This window comes from Pituophis catenifer, unplaced genomic scaffold (assembly GCF_029215685.1).
Source record: "Pituophis catenifer annectens isolate HBS135680 unplaced genomic scaffold, rPitCat1.0.hap2 SCAF_1, whole genome shotgun sequence".
NCBI classification, from domain to species: Eukaryota; Metazoa; Chordata; class Lepidosauria; order Squamata; family Colubridae; genus Pituophis; species Pituophis catenifer.
Window position 1 is genome coordinate 17,301,153 of NW_027256881.1, and position 19,615 is coordinate 17,320,767.

General features: G+C 41.1%; 1 protein-coding gene and 1 non-coding gene across 2 annotated transcripts in view; both read right to left on the reverse strand.

Annotated features, from left to right (window-relative positions):
- Positions 1 to 2,223: 2,223 nt before the first annotated feature.
- LOC139309213 (Z30 small nucleolar RNA) lies at positions 2,224 to 2,320 on the reverse strand. Its single transcript, XR_011599857.1, has one exon. It is a non-coding gene; the product is annotated as a Z30 small nucleolar RNA (small nucleolar RNA).
- Positions 2,321 to 4,957: 2,637 nt separating this feature from the next.
- UNC45B (unc-45 myosin chaperone B) overlaps positions 4,958 to 19,615 on the reverse strand; it is a 29,031-nt gene continuing 14,373 nt past the window's right edge. Inside the window, exons 11-21 of the mRNA XM_070932108.1 lie at positions 17,107 to 17,407; positions 14,504 to 14,598; positions 13,054 to 13,195; positions 12,508 to 12,648; positions 12,278 to 12,405; positions 11,349 to 11,415; positions 9,514 to 9,627; positions 8,765 to 8,880; positions 6,751 to 6,868; positions 6,461 to 6,616; positions 4,958 to 5,356 (exon numbers count right to left, since the gene is read on the reverse strand). Of these exons, the coding sequence (XP_070788209.1) occupies positions 5,090 to 5,356; positions 6,461 to 6,616; positions 6,751 to 6,868; positions 8,765 to 8,880; positions 9,514 to 9,627; positions 11,349 to 11,415; positions 12,278 to 12,405; positions 12,508 to 12,648; positions 13,054 to 13,195; positions 14,504 to 14,598; positions 17,107 to 17,407 (1,645 nt within the window). The 3' untranslated portion in view covers positions 4,958 to 5,089. The remainder of the gene's footprint in view (positions 5,357 to 6,460; positions 6,617 to 6,750; positions 6,869 to 8,764; positions 8,881 to 9,513; positions 9,628 to 11,348; positions 11,416 to 12,277; positions 12,406 to 12,507; positions 12,649 to 13,053; positions 13,196 to 14,503; positions 14,599 to 17,106; positions 17,408 to 19,615) is intronic.

The following is a 19,615-nucleotide window of genomic DNA, read 5'->3' on the forward strand; positions in this document are numbered from 1 at the left end:
TGGCAGATCAATCAATGGTTCTGTTTACAAAGTAGGCTATATCAGAATCTTCTAGATATATCCAATGCATAAAACATTGCTTACAAATATAGATTGCTCAGAATAGATCAACATATTGTACGAATCCATTCCATCTGTCTTCCATCAACCTAAACTGTCTCCCTCTCCTTTGAGGGAGGAACAACTATTTTTCCACAAGCAGCACTGAAATACAGCTGGCAGACTATAGATATGTCACTTTCATCTGTCCTCCATAGTCAATTTAGTAGTAAGTATATCAGATAACTTACTTATTCATAAAAGCTCTCTGAATGTGGATTCGTCTCCAGCACCAAGCGTTACAAAATCTCTGGATTTCAGCAAGATCCCTCAGCTTAAACTTGGTTTTTTTGTTTACCTTCCCCCTTCTGTCTCATGGGCCTTTTGTTTCAAGACAAATTTTTCTACCCTTTCCAAAAGACAGTCATCTGTACGCAAAATCCACCATGGAAGGCCTCTTCTGTACAATATCATGGCAACACAGATCTACTGATCTCTTATGCTAGTCATTTTATTTAGATCAGTAACACAGACTTACAGTGTTGAATTTATGTTTACCGACAAAGAAATAAAGGGAGACTAGTATAGATCTATTTCAAGCTATTTAACTCTCATCAGCTAGCCATACCCTTCTGGGATTCAAACCCTGTTTACTTGAATATTAGATAAATGTACAAACTTACAGTGTTTACATAATTGTCCTTTGTATGCAAATCTTGCAACACTGTCCTCTGCTACATGAGTCTTTTTTTAAATAGAATGTTGCTAGGAAGAATTCTTTTCAGAAATACCTCATATAAGCAGAAAATTCTTGTTACTGCCTCCGGTCTTGTCAACAGTAAGCCATCACCTGTACAAAACAAAATCCAGTTGTTACTGTCTTCATAGAATCAATGTTGGAAGGGACCATTTGGGCCTTCAGTCCAATCACCTGTGCAAGAATCCAAATCAAAGCATCACCTCCCCTCTATCACATCCAGTGGAGTCCACCACTTCCTATTATGCCCTTTTACTGTTAGAAGATTTTTTAAACCAGCATTATCAAAAGTTTATAACATAATGGAAACAGTGCCCAAATAATCACATCATAGAATCAGAGTTGAAATGGACCTGGATGATCTTCCCTTCCAACATCCTCAAGCATAATTGTACTTACATTGGAACAAAATCTCAATCTGCCATCCACATATCCAATTTTATACAGGTCTTGTTTTAAAGTAGCATTATTTTCCATTTCTTTTACTTTGAAAATTCATATAACCACTCAACTGCCATGTGACTTGGGGTGAACACACACAAAAATAGTATTAAAAATAATAAAAAGTTGCACCCAGGGCAACTTTACACTACGAAAAACAATCCCAAGAATAATCAAGTTGGGTACAAACTAGTTAACCCAGTACCCAGGAGAAAAAAACAGGTCTTAACAGACTTCTATATAGGGCGATCCAAATAAGTAGGGCGATCCAAATCTCTCTGGTCCATCGGGCAGGTCTGGTGACAAAAGAAGCTCATCTGGATCCTATCATCTGAGTGATGGGATTAAGAGAAGGTTCACCCTATCAGATTTTATTGGAGGACAGAAGTAATCAGAAACAGCTTGTGCTGCAAATAACCAGGCCCTATACTACAAAGTTTTAATTAACTTTGTCTTAGGATTTCAAAAGTTTCAACTGTTTATTTGCCCTGTGAAAAATGTATAATTTTTTCCTATTGAACTCAAGCAGGCGCATTCTAAATTTGGTATTGATCCTAATGGTCCTTTCCTACAATGAAAAGAAGTACAAATCTTTCTCTGGTGGGAAAATGGCTTTGCTGTGAGAAAGAGCTAGCCTCCCCTGCATTTTTAATTCCATCTGATTTTTTTCCTCTAGGAGTTTTTTTTGACACGTCACCTATCAATCCTTGTAACTGGAAGGAAGTGGTGCTCTCCATGCTAAAAATTGTAGCAAATTTTCTATTTCCGCTTCCCAGAGAAAGTGGGAAGAATAACTCATCCACCAATCACTGAAGAAAAAGAATTTTTCTACGTACAATGGTCTGCTTAAACCACTTTAAATGCGATAGATTGAACTCCTCCATCCCGTGAAATCTATTTCTGCCCCAAACATGTCCAGCAATAGGCCACAGATACAGAGACAAATTCAAACAGAGAATTCCCAGGGGACCCAGACTTGCCAAAACCTGCTCAGAGAGAAGATTACGTGATCACGCCCTGGTCAGAGTCAAAACTAAAGTTCTGACAATACCAGTTCAGATTAGACTTCACTCATCATTGCCTTTGGCACATCTAGCAGGAACCTCTTTGTCAGACCCTGTGTAGTATTTCGATACTGTAATCATTCACTAGTGGCCGTTATTTTTGCAATTCAATATCACAAAATGATATTTCTAGGAAGATCAATGCTACTCATTTTAGATTGTGGGTATAATAAGCCAGGGAGAGCACCACTAGTCTCCTAAGCAGCCACTTTCATTCAAGCTTCTCTGTTCCTTAATGGTGAACAATCGTGGTCCCGCTCAGCCTCTGGGACTGGCCTTCTGCTGTACTTGTCAAGTGTCTCTTATGTTGCCCGTCCTACAATCTGCTAAACCAGCATTTCTCACCCTTGGTAGGTTTAAGACAGGGGTCTCCAACCTTGGTAACTTTAAGACTTGTAGACTTCAACTCCCAGAATTCCTCAGCCAGCAAAGCGGCTGAGGAACTCTGTGAGTTGAAGTCCACAAGTCTTAAAGTTCCAAAGATTGGAAATCCCTGGTTTAAGATGCGTGGACTTCAATCACAAGATTTCTGGCTGGGGGATTCTGGGAGTTGAAATCCACACGTCTTAAAGTGGCCAAAGTAACAGTAACAGAGTTGGAAGGGACCCTGGAGGTCATCTAGTCCAACCCTCTGCTCACACAGGAAACCTATCCTAGGGATTCGAACCGCCGACCTTTCTGATCGACAAGCTCAGCGTCTTAGCTACTGAACCACCTAGTGAGCCATGGTTTTCTTAACTGTGGTTTCTTGAAAACCCTCTCCATGACTACGTTCCGTTTACCGCATAAGAAACGATAAAGCTTCAACATATATAAGCCAAATTCATACGCCTACCACGTATTCAGCAGGATCCGCGTTGCTCCGACATTTTAAAATCCCGCGTCAAAGGACTTCCGGACGAAGCTGCCAGCCCTACAAGCAGTCTGGATCACACTTCCTGTTTCCGGTCGCTCACAGGATCCTTTTTAACTTCAACTCCCAACAATCATTGCGCCAAGGGAAATAGCAAATTTTCTCACGAGACTTTCCTCTTCCCCCCCCCCCTTAACGCTTCATCTGGGATGGGGGAGGTGTGTTCTGTTTCAGCTCGTGTCTGTTTTTACTAGTAAATTGTGTAATCACAAAAATATCTCTGAATGCATTCTATATCTGCCTCTATTTCCTTCGATTTATCTGCCAGCCAAATTTTGGACGTGAAATTGTTGGGCAAAACGAGCCTAGGTTTCGATAGCTTTTTAACGTACATCTATTGTAATAATATTTAATTTATCTATAATACCACGTGCTACTAAGATTTTAAAATCAGTCTATTGTGATGTTTTAAGTTTAGTAAAATATTTAAAATACTTTAAAAAAATATAATAATCTGCCTTTTTAACATTTCCTAAAATATTTCATTCTTCTAGGAAAGGGGTGGGTGCTAACTTCCTACACTGCTTTACCAAACTTTTTTCATGATAAATCTATTAGTCTTTAAGATGCTGCAGGTGTTTTATGAGTGGGAAGGACACTTTTGGTTTGCTTGATAAATGAAGAATGTCTAGGCTGGGACTAAAATAGTAAAGAACACAACCTCTAAAAATGTGGGGTGGGTGGGGCGAGGGGATTACCCTTACTTGGTCTCCTACTGGTGGAATCTATAATCAATGCGGCAGAGGTTATCACAATTTTTTCTCCTTAACCAGGAATTTAGGGGAAAAGAACAAAAAGAGGAAAATGTCATCCCCTTTATGCTTGATTGAATGTTATCACCAGGGAGATGGGGGGTTATTGCTTTTTTATTGTTTTTAATATTGGGTTTTTATCTTTGTAAGCCACCAGAAGACACTGAGTTGGGTGTTATACATTTTTTTCAATAAATAAATATTAACTGGAAAAGAAAAACCCAGTACAGGTAGTCAGTCCTTGACTTAAAACAGTTAGTTTAATGACTATCTGTTTAAAAAATAATATTTATTTCATGGAAGAAAACACAGAAAAGAGAAACATAGAAGAGGCTTAGCCAAAAAAAAAAAGATTGGATTGAGGGAGCAAGTGTCATCAAAGGAACAAAAGGTAAGATTAATTAAAATGGAGAGAGCCCCTTATTGGAAAACTGGTTGTAAAAGGAACTGGTGAGGCTTTAAGCAGACATGAAATAAAAATAACCATATTAATACAATCTTGATCCCAAGAGTTTGTGTGTGTTTTTTTCCTGGTCTTGGAAAAGTCTGTTATTCTACCAGCCTTTTGAACCTTTCTGCTTGGGCACAGTTTCCCACTCCCAATCTCCAGGATTTTTTTCTTCATTTTTTTTTCTTTTCTGTTTTTTCTCACACAAAATACTGGGGGCTGCCGTTCCCTATCGTTTTTATTTTCTAAGCAAGTCCCTAGAAACTGCAAGAGGTTCAGGATATTTTTGGAAATAAAGATAGTTACTTGAGATGGATATTTAACTTTCACTGTAGATTCAGTCAGACCAGGAGTGGTATCCATCAACTGCGATGGATACCAAGCACATTGCATACCTGACTGATATACAGGGTATTCTGATTTTAGGGATTTCCTGTCGTCAAAGAATTTGGCTAGGCAGGCACTTCAAAGAATAATTTTCTTAGTCAGGACAAAATTTAGGGACCTTCCAAGCAATTAATTAGGAATTATTTGGATGTTTATTTCTGAAGGCAAAAGTATAATAAGTAACAACTTTGAAGACAATGCTTTAATTTTCTGATCATTTTCCCATACACATTCACTCCAATTTCTCCTTTATTTCTGATTTGTGTCATTTTATTTTTCCTTGCTTCTTTATGGCTGAGCCAGGGGTTTGATCAACCCATAGTCCATGAACTTCACAAGGCATTCTCGAGCCACATTGATAATGTGTTGTCTTTTAGGATCATCCGCTTCTTTACCAATGATGGTCAGGATTTCCAACATCTCGGACTCCACCAATTTCTTTGCCAATTCTTGGTCTGCGTGGATTAAATTGTAAACAATCACCACCCCACGGTGCTGGACATCCTGCTTTTCGTGAAGGCAGAGTCTCTGCAAAATCTCCAGCCATTGGGTTGTCTAAACAAATCAGAGTTATTAGTCTGAAGAAATCAGAATGATTACCATGCAGTTTTGTTCTTGGGGCCCTATTAGAAAAGCGTGAAAAGGATCATAATTTAGGATATTATTCATATTAAAAAGATTGTGAGTGTGGCAAGCCTTGTTTTTCAGATAACTAAGTAAAATAGTATTGCAGTAGCCACCAATGGAATTTTCTATAGTCATAATGCATCCAGAATATTTGCTGAAAAAAGGAACAAACATTGCATGCAATTTTAATTAAAAGATTCTATTTGAAATGGATAGTGTCTGATTATAAATGTATTCAGTTCAGAGTAACTTCATGGTGAATTATTGATTAATTACTATGTTCTTATTCCCCGTTTGTGGGGGAGAAAAAAAAAGCTTTACTTACTAATTTACTTTCTTAATTGTCCTGTAATTCAGTTTTATCCTTAAAAAGTAAAAGAAATGAAAACCCCATCCCACCACCTTTTTGTGAGGAAACAGGAACTAATGAAGGATAGATTCATATCACCATATAGAACAGGAATCCATAAAAGATTACTGAGCCAGTTTGGTGTAATGAAACCAGGAGATTGTGAATTCTAGTTCCACTTTAGCCATGAAAACTTTTTGGGTGACTTTGAGCCAGTCGCTCTCTCTTGGCCCAACACATTCGTTGTCATGGGGAAAATAAGAGGAAGAAGTATAATATATGTTTGCTGCCTTGGGTTACTTACAAAGTAATACAGATGGGACAAAATCAAATATAATAAGGGACAAAATATTAAAGTTGTGATATTTCTAAAATCCTGATTCCTAGGCCATTTTGGGCCATTCCAACAGAGCGATAGCATTTTAAACAGGCGACAATTTGCAGATCTTATGAGGTGATGGATAAAAGTGAAAAAAAATGGAAGAACAGCAGAATGATGCCTCCTTTCATTCAAGGAGCACAGATACACATTGTGTTCATATATGTTCTTGAAATCCTACAGTACATGAAAAGATAACTAGCAGGAACCACAGAATTACATGAAGCAAATCAGAATTTTGAAAACAACTTTAACCTCCCATCTTTACCTACACACTGAGGTTGAAAAGCAAGAAGAGACTTACCACTTGGGTTAACTTATGACAGAGTGTCTTATGGGCTGCAGTGAGCATTGCAAGGGCTCCCGCGGCTGCATTCTGGACTTTGTCATCATCCTCGCCACATAACAGGACAATCAACTTGAGTCTGTCGTTTCCTTCAGCAATGAATCTATCTTGAACCTGGGGGGAAATTGGAGAGGGAAATCAATTAAATGGATGCTCCATAAAATACAGTAATATTGAACATTCCTCGATGAAGAAGCTGTAGACCGGAGATCCCTTCACCAAAATTTTCAGGAAATAGAAATGCTTACCTCTTTATTAACTACAAGGTTGCACATACATTCTGTGGCTGCTTGTCGGAGCTGATCATGGTTTTCAAACATATAGTTTTCAATGTCTGGTAGAGCTTTCTCTTTGATGATCTTTTGTCTGAAAGAAGCATGTGGATTTTAATTACTGTATCAGGGTGCTGAAAATGAAAAGTATGAAACTGTCAGGGACTCTGAGAATAGGCCAATCTCCACTTTGCAAAACTCAGCTCAAAGACAAGTGTCCCTTTTAATCATAGTTTACTGCAATGAAAAGATCTTTTGGTGTCACCAGTACTGTATTAACTCCTCTGATGCTGCAGCTGTTGCTATGGTAATGCAAATGTTTTTTTCTGTATAAGTCCGTCTGTTAGAACCCTGGTTCAGGGCTGTTTGAACAATCAATGTAACATGGATTTGATGACTTTGAAAACCCATACTTTATTTCATCCGCTTCCTTGGAATAGAGGAAGGATTTACACAGGGCATTGGCATCTAGCTGTGCCCTTCATCCATTCATTCCAGTTTTCTCTGATTATAACAATAGCAATAACACTTAGACTTATATACCACTTCATAGTGCTTTTACAGACCTCTCTAAGCAGTTTACAGAGTCAGCATATTGCCCCCAACAATCTGGGTCCTCATTTTACCCACCTCAGAAGGATGGAAGACTGAGTCAACCTTGAGTTGGTGAGATTTGAATTGCCAAACTGCAGCCAGCCGTCAGTGAAGTAGTCTGCAGTACTGCACTCTAACCACTGTGCCTCCTCGGCTCTTTTGTTAGATATTTCTTACATATTTAAGTCAGAAATCATGGGAAAATCTTGATTTTCCTTGATCTGAATATTGAATTAATATCTCTGCTGCTATAATGGAATCAGGAAAGTTGAGGAGCTCTAATTCATAATCATGTTTTTGCTATTCCTGATTAAATCATTTGTTATTAAGTGACTAAAAATACAGTGATATACACCATGTAAGAGTTAGCAATAAAGCTTCTATGGAGATTTATAATCCAAGTCAGTATTTCTCTTTTAGATGTGTGGGCTTCAACTCCTAAATTCCCCAACCCATTGCTGGGGAATTCTAGAGTTGAGTCTTCATGTTTTAAAGTTGCCTACGCTGAGAAACACTGATCTAAGTAAAAGAACATCATCCCATCAGATCTTAGATTAGCCCCACATTCCTGGCCTTTAGTAAGGCCCAGAAGACATGGCTCTCCCACCACGCTTGGGGAGGGGTGGTGGTCAATGGTGAAGAGCTCTTATAATGGCTGTGTTGGGTTTGACACAATGAATTTTGCTGCTGATCATGTTTATTTTTATCCAAGTGGTTACTGATCATTTTTTTTGATATATTGGTTTTTAACCTGTTTTCTTATTAGAATAGAATAGAATAACAGAGTTGGAAGGGACTTTGGAGGTCTTCTATTCCAACCCCCTGCTGAGGCAGGAAACTCTATACCACTTCAGACAAATGGTTATCCAACATCTTCTTTAAAATTTCCAGTCTTGGAGCATTCACAACTTCTGGAGGCAAGTTGTTCCACTGATTAATTGTTCTAACTGTCAGGAAATTTCTCCTTAGTTGTAGGTTGCTTGTCTCTTTGATTAGTTTCCATCCATTGCTTCTTGTCCTGCCTTCAGGTGCTTTGGAGAATAGCTGGACTCCCTTTTCTTTGTGGCAGCCCCTGAGATATTGGAAGACTGCTATCATGTTTCCCCTACTCTTTCTTTTCATTAAACTAGACATACCCAGTTCCTGCAACCATTCTTCATATGTTTTATTGAATTATTGTTTTTAACTGTTGTGAGCTACCCAGATGAACTGCCCTACAGAGCAAATGAACACATAAACAAAAGTTGAAATGGTATGATAAAATATAGCGAAGGAAAAAAGATCACAAAAAGTCTGGTTAATAATAAACATTGTGAAGATATGGATAGACATGGTAAGGTTTTTCTTAATAGGATTAGGCTGTTAAAAATAATCTAAACACAATTAGTTGTCTCACCTGAGTTTGTCACTTCTTCCAGAAAAGTTGGTGAGTCCTAACAATGCCTCATAATTTTGTAGCCCATCGCGCTCAGTATTCAACAAACTGACCAGTGGCCGCACAACTTCATACACCTAGGATGAAAGCAATAGTGTAGAACATAATGGTAAGGGATCTGACATAATGAGAAGAAGGAATAACTTTGAGGAACAGAAGGAAGAGCTGCAACCAAGGCAACTTTTGGAAAAAAGGAAATAGGAGCATTTGGCTAAAACTGTAGGCTTAGACAAGACCTTCCTTGGTCCTTATAAAGATAATGAGAAGGCGGGGGAAAACACAATTCAGACCTGCAAGATTCTGTGGCTTTATAATAAAAATAGCATTTGAGTTCACAATTTTGCTTTCCTGTCTACTTGAAGAGTTGACACTAGAAGGAAAAACTTATGAGGAATGGTTGGAAGTGTTGAGTATGTTTACCCTGAGACTGTAGAGGACAAGATAGTTGTCTTTAAATACTTGAAAAGACTGTCATAGGAGATGGAAAATTATTCAAATATGTTTCAGAAGATGGGACAAGAAACGATTCAAATTACAAGAAAGTAAATTTTGTTTGGATATTACGAACAACTTCCTAACAGGAAAAGCTGTTCAGTAGAGTGAGGCAGCTTCATATATTTATATCCCTCTCCAGTTACTGAAATGCAGCTTGTTTCCACAATTGCTTTACTGTTTTATAAAGATGTTGCAGGACATACGAATTTACTCACTCTCTCCCCAGGGAATGCTATGTCAGGGTTGGAAACGGCAGCAATCTTGGCCAGGGCATGGGATGCTTTTATTTTGCCAACATCTGTGCCTTCCAAGGCCAGTGGTATAAGGGCCTAAAGATGAAGAGAAAGAAATTATAAGATAAGCACTTAATATACTGATATAATTTATATCTGCTCTACTGCATCAGCTCTTGCAAAAAGACATAGTATAAAAGCAAAACATATGCACAGGGAAAAGGAAAAAGGTAGAAATGAAGCAAAATAGTTTGCATATATCCTAATTATTGCAGGAATGGAGGAAATAAAGGCAGAGGGAAGGGAAGGGGAGGGGAGGGGAGGGGAGGGTAGGAGAGGAAAGGAAAGGAAAGGAAAGGAAAGGAAAGGAAAGGAAAGGAAAGGAAAGGAAAGGAAAGGAGGAAGGAAGGAAGGAAGGAAGGAAGGAAGGAAGGAAGGAAGGAAGGAAGGACCATTAAATTGTAAGGCTTTTATAATTAATACACCAATTACAATCAAATTATATCTATGAGGGAGACACAGGTTGCTTTTCTGGGATTTGATTCAATCCTTGAGAGTACAATTAACCTTCACTTAAAGACCATTCATTTAGTGAGTGGTTTGAAAAAAATGACTTAGGACCAGTCCTGCACATATAACTGTCAGATCATCTCTATGGTCATATGATCATGATTTGAGTGATTAGCAACTGTTGTGCAAGTCAGTCACAGCATCCTATGGTCATGGGATTGTCATTTGAGACATTCCCTGCCAGCTTACAAGCAAAGCCAACTGGAAAACTGGCAAGTCAATGGTAGCCAGTCAGGGTCACATGATGTCTTACTTAACAACTGTATGTGATTCAGTTAACAGCCATTGGAGATTGCTGGAACTGCCATTGCTAAGTGGAGCAGTCACTTAAGTCGCTTGCACTTAATGACTGCTTCCTGTTGAGGTGGAGTTGCCACTCCCAATTAGGGTTGTGTATATCGATAATAACGTACAAGTGGGTATTATATAGACTGGGCCACTAGCTAGATCCAAGTTTAAAAAGGACATCAAATGATCCCAAATACAGATCCCAAAATTGGACCACTACTACAAAGACAAATAGTCAAACTAAATTACAGTCTAAGACAAGGGTGTCAAACTTGATTTCATTGAGGGCCACACCAGGATTGTGTTTGACCTCAGGGGTGGGGTGGGCAAGGCCAGTTTGATGTCATTTGTGTCAGGGGCATCTGTGGTGGCCCGAGTGCTCTGCTAGTGAAAATGGGCTCCGGAACTCATTTTCAGCTGCGACAGCCTCTTGCCGCACTCTGCCAGTGAAAACGGAGCTCAGGGGTGGCCTATTGCGCCCCCGCGCCCCCCACAAGCTCCATTTTCACTGGCAGAGAGTGGCAGAAGGCTGTCACAGTTGAAAATGGAGCCTGGGAGGGCCACACACCCATTTTTGCTGGCAGAGGCACCACGGGCCGGCTGTTTCTAGGGCAGCCTCACAGGCTAGATCTAAGCACCCCATGGGCCGAATCCGGCCCCCGGGCCTTGAGTTTGACACCCTTGGTCTAAAGACAACTCAGGCTCAGATGGAACTGGGATGCTGTTCAAGAAGAGGGAGTAAAAAAACAATTACAAAAAAAGAGATTTTGGCAGGGTCTCAGAAAAAATGTCCTCGTGATAAGAACTGTGCCTAGGAACTTGGCCATTGTCTTTGCACTTTGTGTGAAGCACAATGGCAAGCAATAATATGGTAGCCACTAGATTTTTGACCTGGTTATATACACATGCAAACCTAGCCCATCTATATCGCAAATGAAGAAACTGTAGGAATGAGTTACCTTTCCACCCCCTTGAGCAACAATGGTACCACGATCCTTGGCGTCATCAGACAAAGCGAGAAAAACTCTGCCAGGAAGGAACAGACATGAGAGAACCATTACAATTCTTGCTCATATTCTTGGTTTATATTTCAGTGTATACTGTTTTTTTTAAAATAAACAAGGGGACATAGCAATCTGGCTTATAATTCAATCAGGAAGGATGGCAAAGAGTGAGAGAATAACAGAATAACAGAGTTGGAAAGGAACTTGGAAATCTTCTAGTCCAACCCCCTGCTCAAGCAGGAAACCCTATACCATTTTAGACAAATGGTTGTCCAATCTCTTCTTAAAAACTTCCAGTGTTGGAGTACCCACCACTTCTGGAGGCAAGTCATCCCACTGATTAATTGTTATCGCTGTCAGGAAACTTCTCCTTAGTTCTAGTGTCAGCGTTCCAGAAAACCCCCGACTCCCAGTAAAGACGCAGAAGCAGGCATTTTCCAAAGTTCTCTTTACTAGAAATAGGTAAACTGGCACATCTGGGAAATCCCGAATCTGAAAAGCCCGGGCTTTCCTTCAGTAATACAAAGCTCCCAAAACCACCCCTTCTCCTCAATCGATCACATGCTCCAATCAACGTCCGTTCCACCTCGACCCAGCACCTGACCCTCCTCCTCCAGATGCTGGATCACCCTGACCTTGACCGATAGGAAGAATGCTATTATGTCTACTAATTCCCCTCTCCTAAATCCCCCCTCCTACTTTCCCACACATGAGGAGGTGGCAGCATTGAAGCTTCCGGCCTAAGATGGCTTCCAAGGCTGACATCTAGGTTGCTTCTCTCCTTCATTAGATTCCATCCATTGCTTCTTGTCCTGCCTTCAGGTGCTTTTGAGAACAGGTTTACACCCCCCCCTTCTTTGTGGCAGCCCCTTAGATCGAATTACCTAGCTAAAAGTTCTTTGGTCTGATCTGTCAAAATAGCAGTGTCTGCCTTCACCATGCAGACCAAGGCAGAGGTGACTCCGGCTTTGATAAGACGCTTCACTCGGTTTGTAATGAAGTCTTTTTTGTCCTACGGGGAGAAAAGAGAAATGTGATTTGCCTGTTGATGATGATAGAGTCATCTGAAGTATCAAAACAAATTTGTGATTCTTAGAAGAGTGACGATGCCTACCTTGGGATGTTCCTCAGGTACATGCTGCTTAGAAAACTTGGCCAGCTGTACAAGTTCAGGGACAAGTTCTTTGACATCATAGCTGTTGGTGCAGTTCACCAAGACGCTGGCCACGGAGTACAAGATAGTCTTGTCGCTTGTCTGCATGCAACCAAATGAAGGAATTTCAAGTTACTATATACCACCAGGCCAGGGATGAAATCTACTTACCTTTCCTACTGGTTCGAGTGCATGCTGACTTTCTGTGCATGTGCAAACCCTTCTGCACATGCGCAGAGAGTAAAAAACAGGCAACTTCCTGGTTAAAACCGGGTGGGTGGGCGGAGTCTCGCACTGCCATCGCTATTGGTTCTCTGAACCACCCGCCGCCATCGCTGCCGGTTCAGGCGAACCGGTCCGAACCGATAGCCTTTCACCCCTGCACCAGGCATTTCAAATGTGAGTGGTCTCTCCATGTGGTTGGCTGGCATGTGAGAATAGACCCCCCCTCCCCCCCCAGGTTTAGGATACAGGGATTTAGAGCAAACCAGGCTGTAGATTTCCTACCTTGGCTAATTCGAACATGGCTTGCATGGCTGGCTCGTCTTGTACAAAATCATCCTTCACGTCGGCATCCAAAGTCAAGTAAGCAAGGCCTTCCACTGCCCACTTTCGGGTACGGGTGTCAATGGTGGGATTGCACAGCCACCTGAATGAACAAGACGGTTATAATGCATCTTGCAGTACAGATGTTTTGGTGAGAAAGAAACTGCTTGCCCAAGAATTAGGATTTCCTTCCAGTCTGTCTTTCCTTTCATTATAAAAACTTAAGAAGAATCCTATGTTATCAGAATAATGCTTATTTTATTTAGCATTATATGAAGTGGCTGGAAAAAAGAATGGAAGGGGAAGAGAAGAGATAAACAATCAAGAAACTGCTTCTCCCTAAGGGCATTTGCCTGTCCTATCAGATTAGATAAGTGGTCCCTTTTCTTAAATGTTGCCATTTTATGGGACTTGAGAACTGGTATCATGGTAACTCCTGCCCTATGGAACATCCTTCCTTTCCCTTTCAAGTTTGGTACAAGAGTGGAGAGGAGAGGAGAGGAGAGGAGAGGAGAGGAGAGGAGAGGAGAGGAGAGGAGAGGAGAGAAAAAGTCTCTTTGCAGCATATCTCATAAAAAATAATTCAGGCCAGATGGGAAAAACTACAGAAAAAGTATTTTAATCATTCAAAGGCACTCTACCATAAGGGGTATTGTAAATAAGAGTGGAAAACTCCTCTTACTATTTCCAAGAATCTGTATTTACCCCACAGTAGCACTAAAGATACAGTATTTTATTGAAATCTGTATAAAGGTAGTCCTCAATTTATGACTACAATTAAGCCCAAACTTTCCAATGTTAAACAAGAGAGTTGTTAAATGAGTTTTACCCCATTTTACAACCATTTCTTGCTACAGATGTTAAGTGAATGACTGCAACCATCATAAACACATGCCAGTTGACAAGGGTCCAAATTTGGGAATCCTCCAACGGTCATAAGTGTGGGAAAATGGCCATAAGTCACTTTTTTTCAGTGCTATTTTAACTTGGTCGCTAAACAAATGGTTGTAAGCCGAGGACTGCTGTAGTTTTTTCTTATTTGATTTTGATTGGTCATTCTGTGACCAATCAAGGGCATTCTGGAAGCTCACAAGTATGGACAGAAGGATGCACTGACACCAGAATGGACACTGGTGTCCCTAAGAGCTAGGTATTAAATCATGCTTCCTGTAGATAAGGAGTAAACATGGTCACCAAGGTTAATCACTGCAGCCATAGATGGCTACGGTATGTCCTCTCTTTTTAAATAGCAAGCTGATAGTTACTGCAAGATAAATGAGATGTTTCCCTACCAGACCTTACAAGGCAGGAGGCTGTGGCTGAAAAGATAGGGAAGAAAAAGAGGCAGGGGAGTTCATCTATTCCACTATCTCCTTATGACCCCAGCTCCCAAAGCAGACCTTCCACTCACTTGCGGCATTGTTTTGCTAGCTTTTCAGTGGACCCTTCTGCAAATTGTCTCAGGCCATAGTCGGTTCCTCCAGCAGAACCCAGCTTGCAAAGCCCCTGGCAAAAACAAAGAAAAAAAATATATTGAAAAGAGAGCTGGAATATCCATTTATCAGACTCCAGTGAGAAATTTATTTTAGTCACAGGGTTGTAGGCTAGTCTGGGAAGTTGGAAAAAAAATATATCCTGACACAAGGCAGTGGCAATTGGCTTTCTTGCTGATAAGAAAAGCTTCAGAGGCGTGTCCACCGTAATCAGCTCAACTGAAGACCGTCTTTGTTTTTTGAATGACAGAAGGGAAACCCACAACTTTAGAGCTACTTGGGCTGAAAGATTTAGGCTTGGATGTAAGTCTTTAGCTGAGATAAGCTTATTATCTTTTAAATCCCAAAATAGATTTATTCTGCTTCTGGGCCAACTCTGGGTGAATTCCATTACAGTTCCTGCTTATCTAGAAGATTAAAAGGATCAACATGCTAAAAGAGCAAGAGCAATTCTAAAACTCTGAAAGAAGAAAAATTAAGGAGATACTGTTGGGTGAGATCCTAACAGTCTCTTTTATTTAACAGATTAACGGAGTTGGAAGGGACCTTGTAGGTCATCTAGACCAACCCCCTCACCCAAGCAGGTGACCCTACACCAGTGATGGCAAACCTATGGCACAGCTGATCTTCGGGTCTCTGCCGCGCATGCGTGGGGGTCGGGGAGCATGCGGAGGGCCACCCCCACATGTGCAGGGGAGAGGGGCCATGCAGTGGGGCACACCCACATGCGGAGGGCGCATGTGGGGGGCACGCATGCATGGGGGCACGTGTGTATTGCATTTGGAGGGTTTGCGTGCACGCTTTGGGCCCTCGGTCTGGAAAAGGTTAGCTATCACTGCCCTACACCATTTCTGACAAATGGCAGTCCAGTCTCTTCCTGAAAGCCTCCAGTGATGAAGCTCCCACAACTTCTGAAGGCAACTTCTGTTCCATTGGTTGATTGTTCTCACTGTCAGAAAGTTCCTCCTCATTTCCAGGTTGAATCTCTCCTTGGTCAGTTTCCATCCATTATTCCTTGTCTGGCCTTCAGGTACCTTGGAAAATAGCTTGAGCTTTTCCTCTCTGTGGCAGCCCCTCAAATATTGGAAGACTGCTATCAGGTCTCCCCTGGTCCTTCTCTTCACTAGACTAGCTATGCCCAGTTCCTGTAACTGTTCTTCATATGTTTTAGCCTCCAGCCCCCTAATCATCCTGGTTGCTCTTCTCTGCACTTTTTCTAGAGTTTCAACATCTTTTTTATCATGTGGTGACCAAAACTGGGTGCAGTACTCTAAGTGTGGTCTTACTAAGGCTTTATAGAGTGGTATTAGTACCTCACTTGATCTTGATTGTATCCCTCTGTTAAGACAGTTTAGGATTGCATTGGCTTTTTTGGCTGCTGCTGCACGCTGCTGGCTCATATTTAGCTGGTTGTCCACTAAGACTCCAAGATCCCTCTCAGTTACTGCTATTAAACCTGCTTTCACCCAATTTATACGTGTACTTTTGGTTTTTCTTGCCTAAGTGTAAGGCTTTACTTTTCTCTACATTGAATTTCATTTTGTTAGTTAGGGCCCAGTATTCAGGTCTGTCAAGATCCATCTGGATCTTGAGCTTATCATCTAGGGAAGGGGTGTCAAATGTGCGGCCTATGGGCTGGATGTGTCACGTGCTGGCCCCACTCCCGCCCGGTTTAGCAAAGGGGGAAAAGTCCCGATACATCATGTGACGCCATCGTGATGTGAGTTTGACACCCCTGATCTAGGATGTTGGCTATTCCTGCCAGCTTAGTATCATCTGCAAATTTGGTAAGTTCCCCTTCTATTCCCTCATCTAAGTCGTTTATGAGGATATTGAAGAGTAATGAGCCTAAGACGGAACCTTGTGATACACCATTGCTTACTTTCCTCCATGTAGGTGTAGACCCATTAAGGACTACTCGTTGGGTATGATTTGTCAGCCAGTAATGAATCCATCTGGTGGTGATGCTATCTATCCCACTTTTTTCTAGCTTACCAAGAAGTAAGTTGTGGTCTACTTTGTCAAATGCCTTGCTGAAGTCTAAGTATATTACATCCATAGTATTTCGCTGGTCTACTATTTAACATCATTCTTCTGTAAACAAACAACCAAGAAGTGTCTGCAGGCAAACAAATAAGCTCACACTCTACAGTTCTGTCTTTGGCAATGCAAATGCCACACTCTGAGGTAATAAGTCTGACAAATATTTCTCCCTAAATAAATTTGGGGAACTACTATCACCTAATGCAATTGATTCAAGACTACAATTCTGTCTAGTCTAATGCAGGTTGATAAATTAATCTGGCCTTGTTTTAAGGATGGGAACTGTGAAGGAGCAGATTTTTGTTTGGGACTTGCAACAATTGCTCTCTGCTTGTCATTAGGGCGACGAGTTAGAAACATTGATTTTACCGTAATTAGAAGTTCATTATGAAGTTTCCATAAATAAATGAGCAGAGTTCTTTGCTGATTCAGAGGACTATCATCAAACAGATTGGGATAAAGATCTAAGAGAACTAACCACTAAAGCTCTGATCTTGATCTTCTCATTCAGAGTCTTTTTGTAAATTTCCTTCAGCAGGGTGATTCCATTGGTGATGATGAATGTGGCCCGACTAAGTTTGGTTGAAGCGTGAATGAGAGCTTCCACAGCTATTAGCTGATCAATCTCTCTCTCTGAGCCACACAGTGCTACCATCATCTCCATGACACCGTTCATGCTCAGCAGTTGGTTCCCCAAATCATAAGGTCCTTGTAGAACTCCAGACACTGTCTGGATGGCATGTAAAGTCTTGTCCATATCCTTGGGGTCAATTTTACTCCTGGAGGCAGGGAAAAGAAAGAGAATAATAGTTAAAGTTAGCTGATGACAGGCATAATATTTGTCCTTTGATTCGGCAGAGCAGAAGATGTGACACCACATTGTTACCAAGCATATTCCTTTTCTTTTCTCAGAATTATTCCTAGCACTACCTATTCATTGTTCCTCTACTGTAAACTACAGTAAATTAGGGTTTTGTTTGTTTTCCTTTACTTTCCAGGAATCTAGAGTGGGTTTGTCAACTCGCAAAGCATCCCGGGCCTGCTCTTGAGTTGCCATAGGCAAGGGGGGAATGGGAAACCGACGAATCAACAGGGCAGCCACAGGAGCACATTTCAGACATATCTTTCTCAAGGCTGTCTCCCAGGGTTACCAACAGCAGCCGGAGGGGAGTGGTCTCTACAACCCGCGAAATTGCTCCGTTGGTGAATGTGATTGATGACATTCCTTGGGGGTAGGGAGGAAACAGGGTCATGATTAGGGCCGTAAATTGCATGAGGAGAGAGTTGGCTTCATTTGGGTAGTGCTGATATGGAGCTCCTAATAAATAACTGGATTTCTTTTGAAGCTTGGCTCCAAGGCTCATGATTTAATTAGAGCATCCGTCGGAACCCCAACAGGGTTCTTTTTAAGATACTTTCCCTATCCCCCATTCCTTCTGTGATAAAAGACTGAGATGTCTCTTATCTGACAATGGCACCAGCTACGGCTTTCTCCTCTTGTCTCTTAAGGATATTCCATAGATCATTAGAATTCTCCAGAAATGAACCCACAACTTTTCTTTTTGAGGTAAAAAAGAAAAAAAAGATTTAAGGATTAGGAAATCCAATACAGGTAGCCCTCCCTTAGTGACTAGTTGCATTTTGGGCACTTGGCAACTGGCTCGAATTTACAGCCATTTATAGCATCCCATGGCCATGTGAGGGCAATTTTTTGGCATTTTTGGGGGGGGGGGGTCAGTTTTCAGCATTTATTACCAGTCTCTGACAAAAACTTTGGGGAAAATAGCTTTGTTTAACAACTGCCGCAAAAAAGGTCATAAAATTGGAAATGGTAATGAGGTGACTTGCTTAACCACTGCCATGACTTACAACAATAATTCCAGGCTCAATTACAGAGAAAAAATGTCCTTCTCATTTGACTTATCGGAAAGGCTCCACCATGGCAGTTTCATCAGTAGTGCCTCAGACCTAAAGTGAAAATGCATTGATTCCTAATCAGAGATTGAAATTCTTAATTGATTACATTTATTTATTATTGGAGCCGTGGTTGCACAGTGGTTAGAATGAAGTATTGCAGGAATACTCTGCCCGTAGCCAGGAGTTTGATTCTGACGGGGCTCAAGCTTGACTCAACCTTTCATCCTTCCAAGGTTGGTAAAACGAGGACCCAAATTGTTAGGGGCAATATGCTGACATTATAAATCACCCAGAGAGCACTGTAAAGCACTATGGGGTAGTATATAAGTCAAAGAGCTACATGCTGCCCATCTCATCAGAGATGGCTCTGGATGACTTACAAATGCATAATCTACCAGTGACAAAAGAGAACCTGTGGTTGAGACATGAAAAAGAGTATTTTAAAACACCATTAGGAGATGACTAGGCCAAGTGTCAGGCCTGGAAGCCATGTTTTTCGTTGAATCTTCAGGCCTGCCACATTTAGTACTGTGGGAAACTGGATGGGGGGATTATATGGAGCAAGGGTGATATATAGTCATAATAATATTCCTTTCTCAGAAAGTCAAGGACATCTTGCCCTACACTTGGATGGCTAGAACTGAGAGGCATCTCCAGTTGGAATGGTGCTTGGATTGGACCATGTGATGGACATGTGGGTGTTGGAGAGGGACTTGGACTTTCCTTTGGGCAGGGAAAACCTGAAAGCTTTCAGATTTGGGTTTTCCCAGATGTGCCAATATGACATCTCTAATAAAATGGAACTTTGAGGAAACTCAAGCCTCCGAGTTTTCTTTCGTTAGGGGTGTTACTTGGAACCCTTACACCGAGCCATGACCAGGGAGGGATCAAAACATTATCAGTCTCACGTCTCTTTGCACCCACAAGAGATCTAAGTCCAGCCCACCTTGAATTCTGTTGACTTATATCTACCGTCAATTTGTTTTAATTGTTAGTAGTTCAGATTCTTGTAGAGAAAATCAGCATACAATAAAACTAGTTATTTGAACTGCCTGAGCGATTTCCTGCAC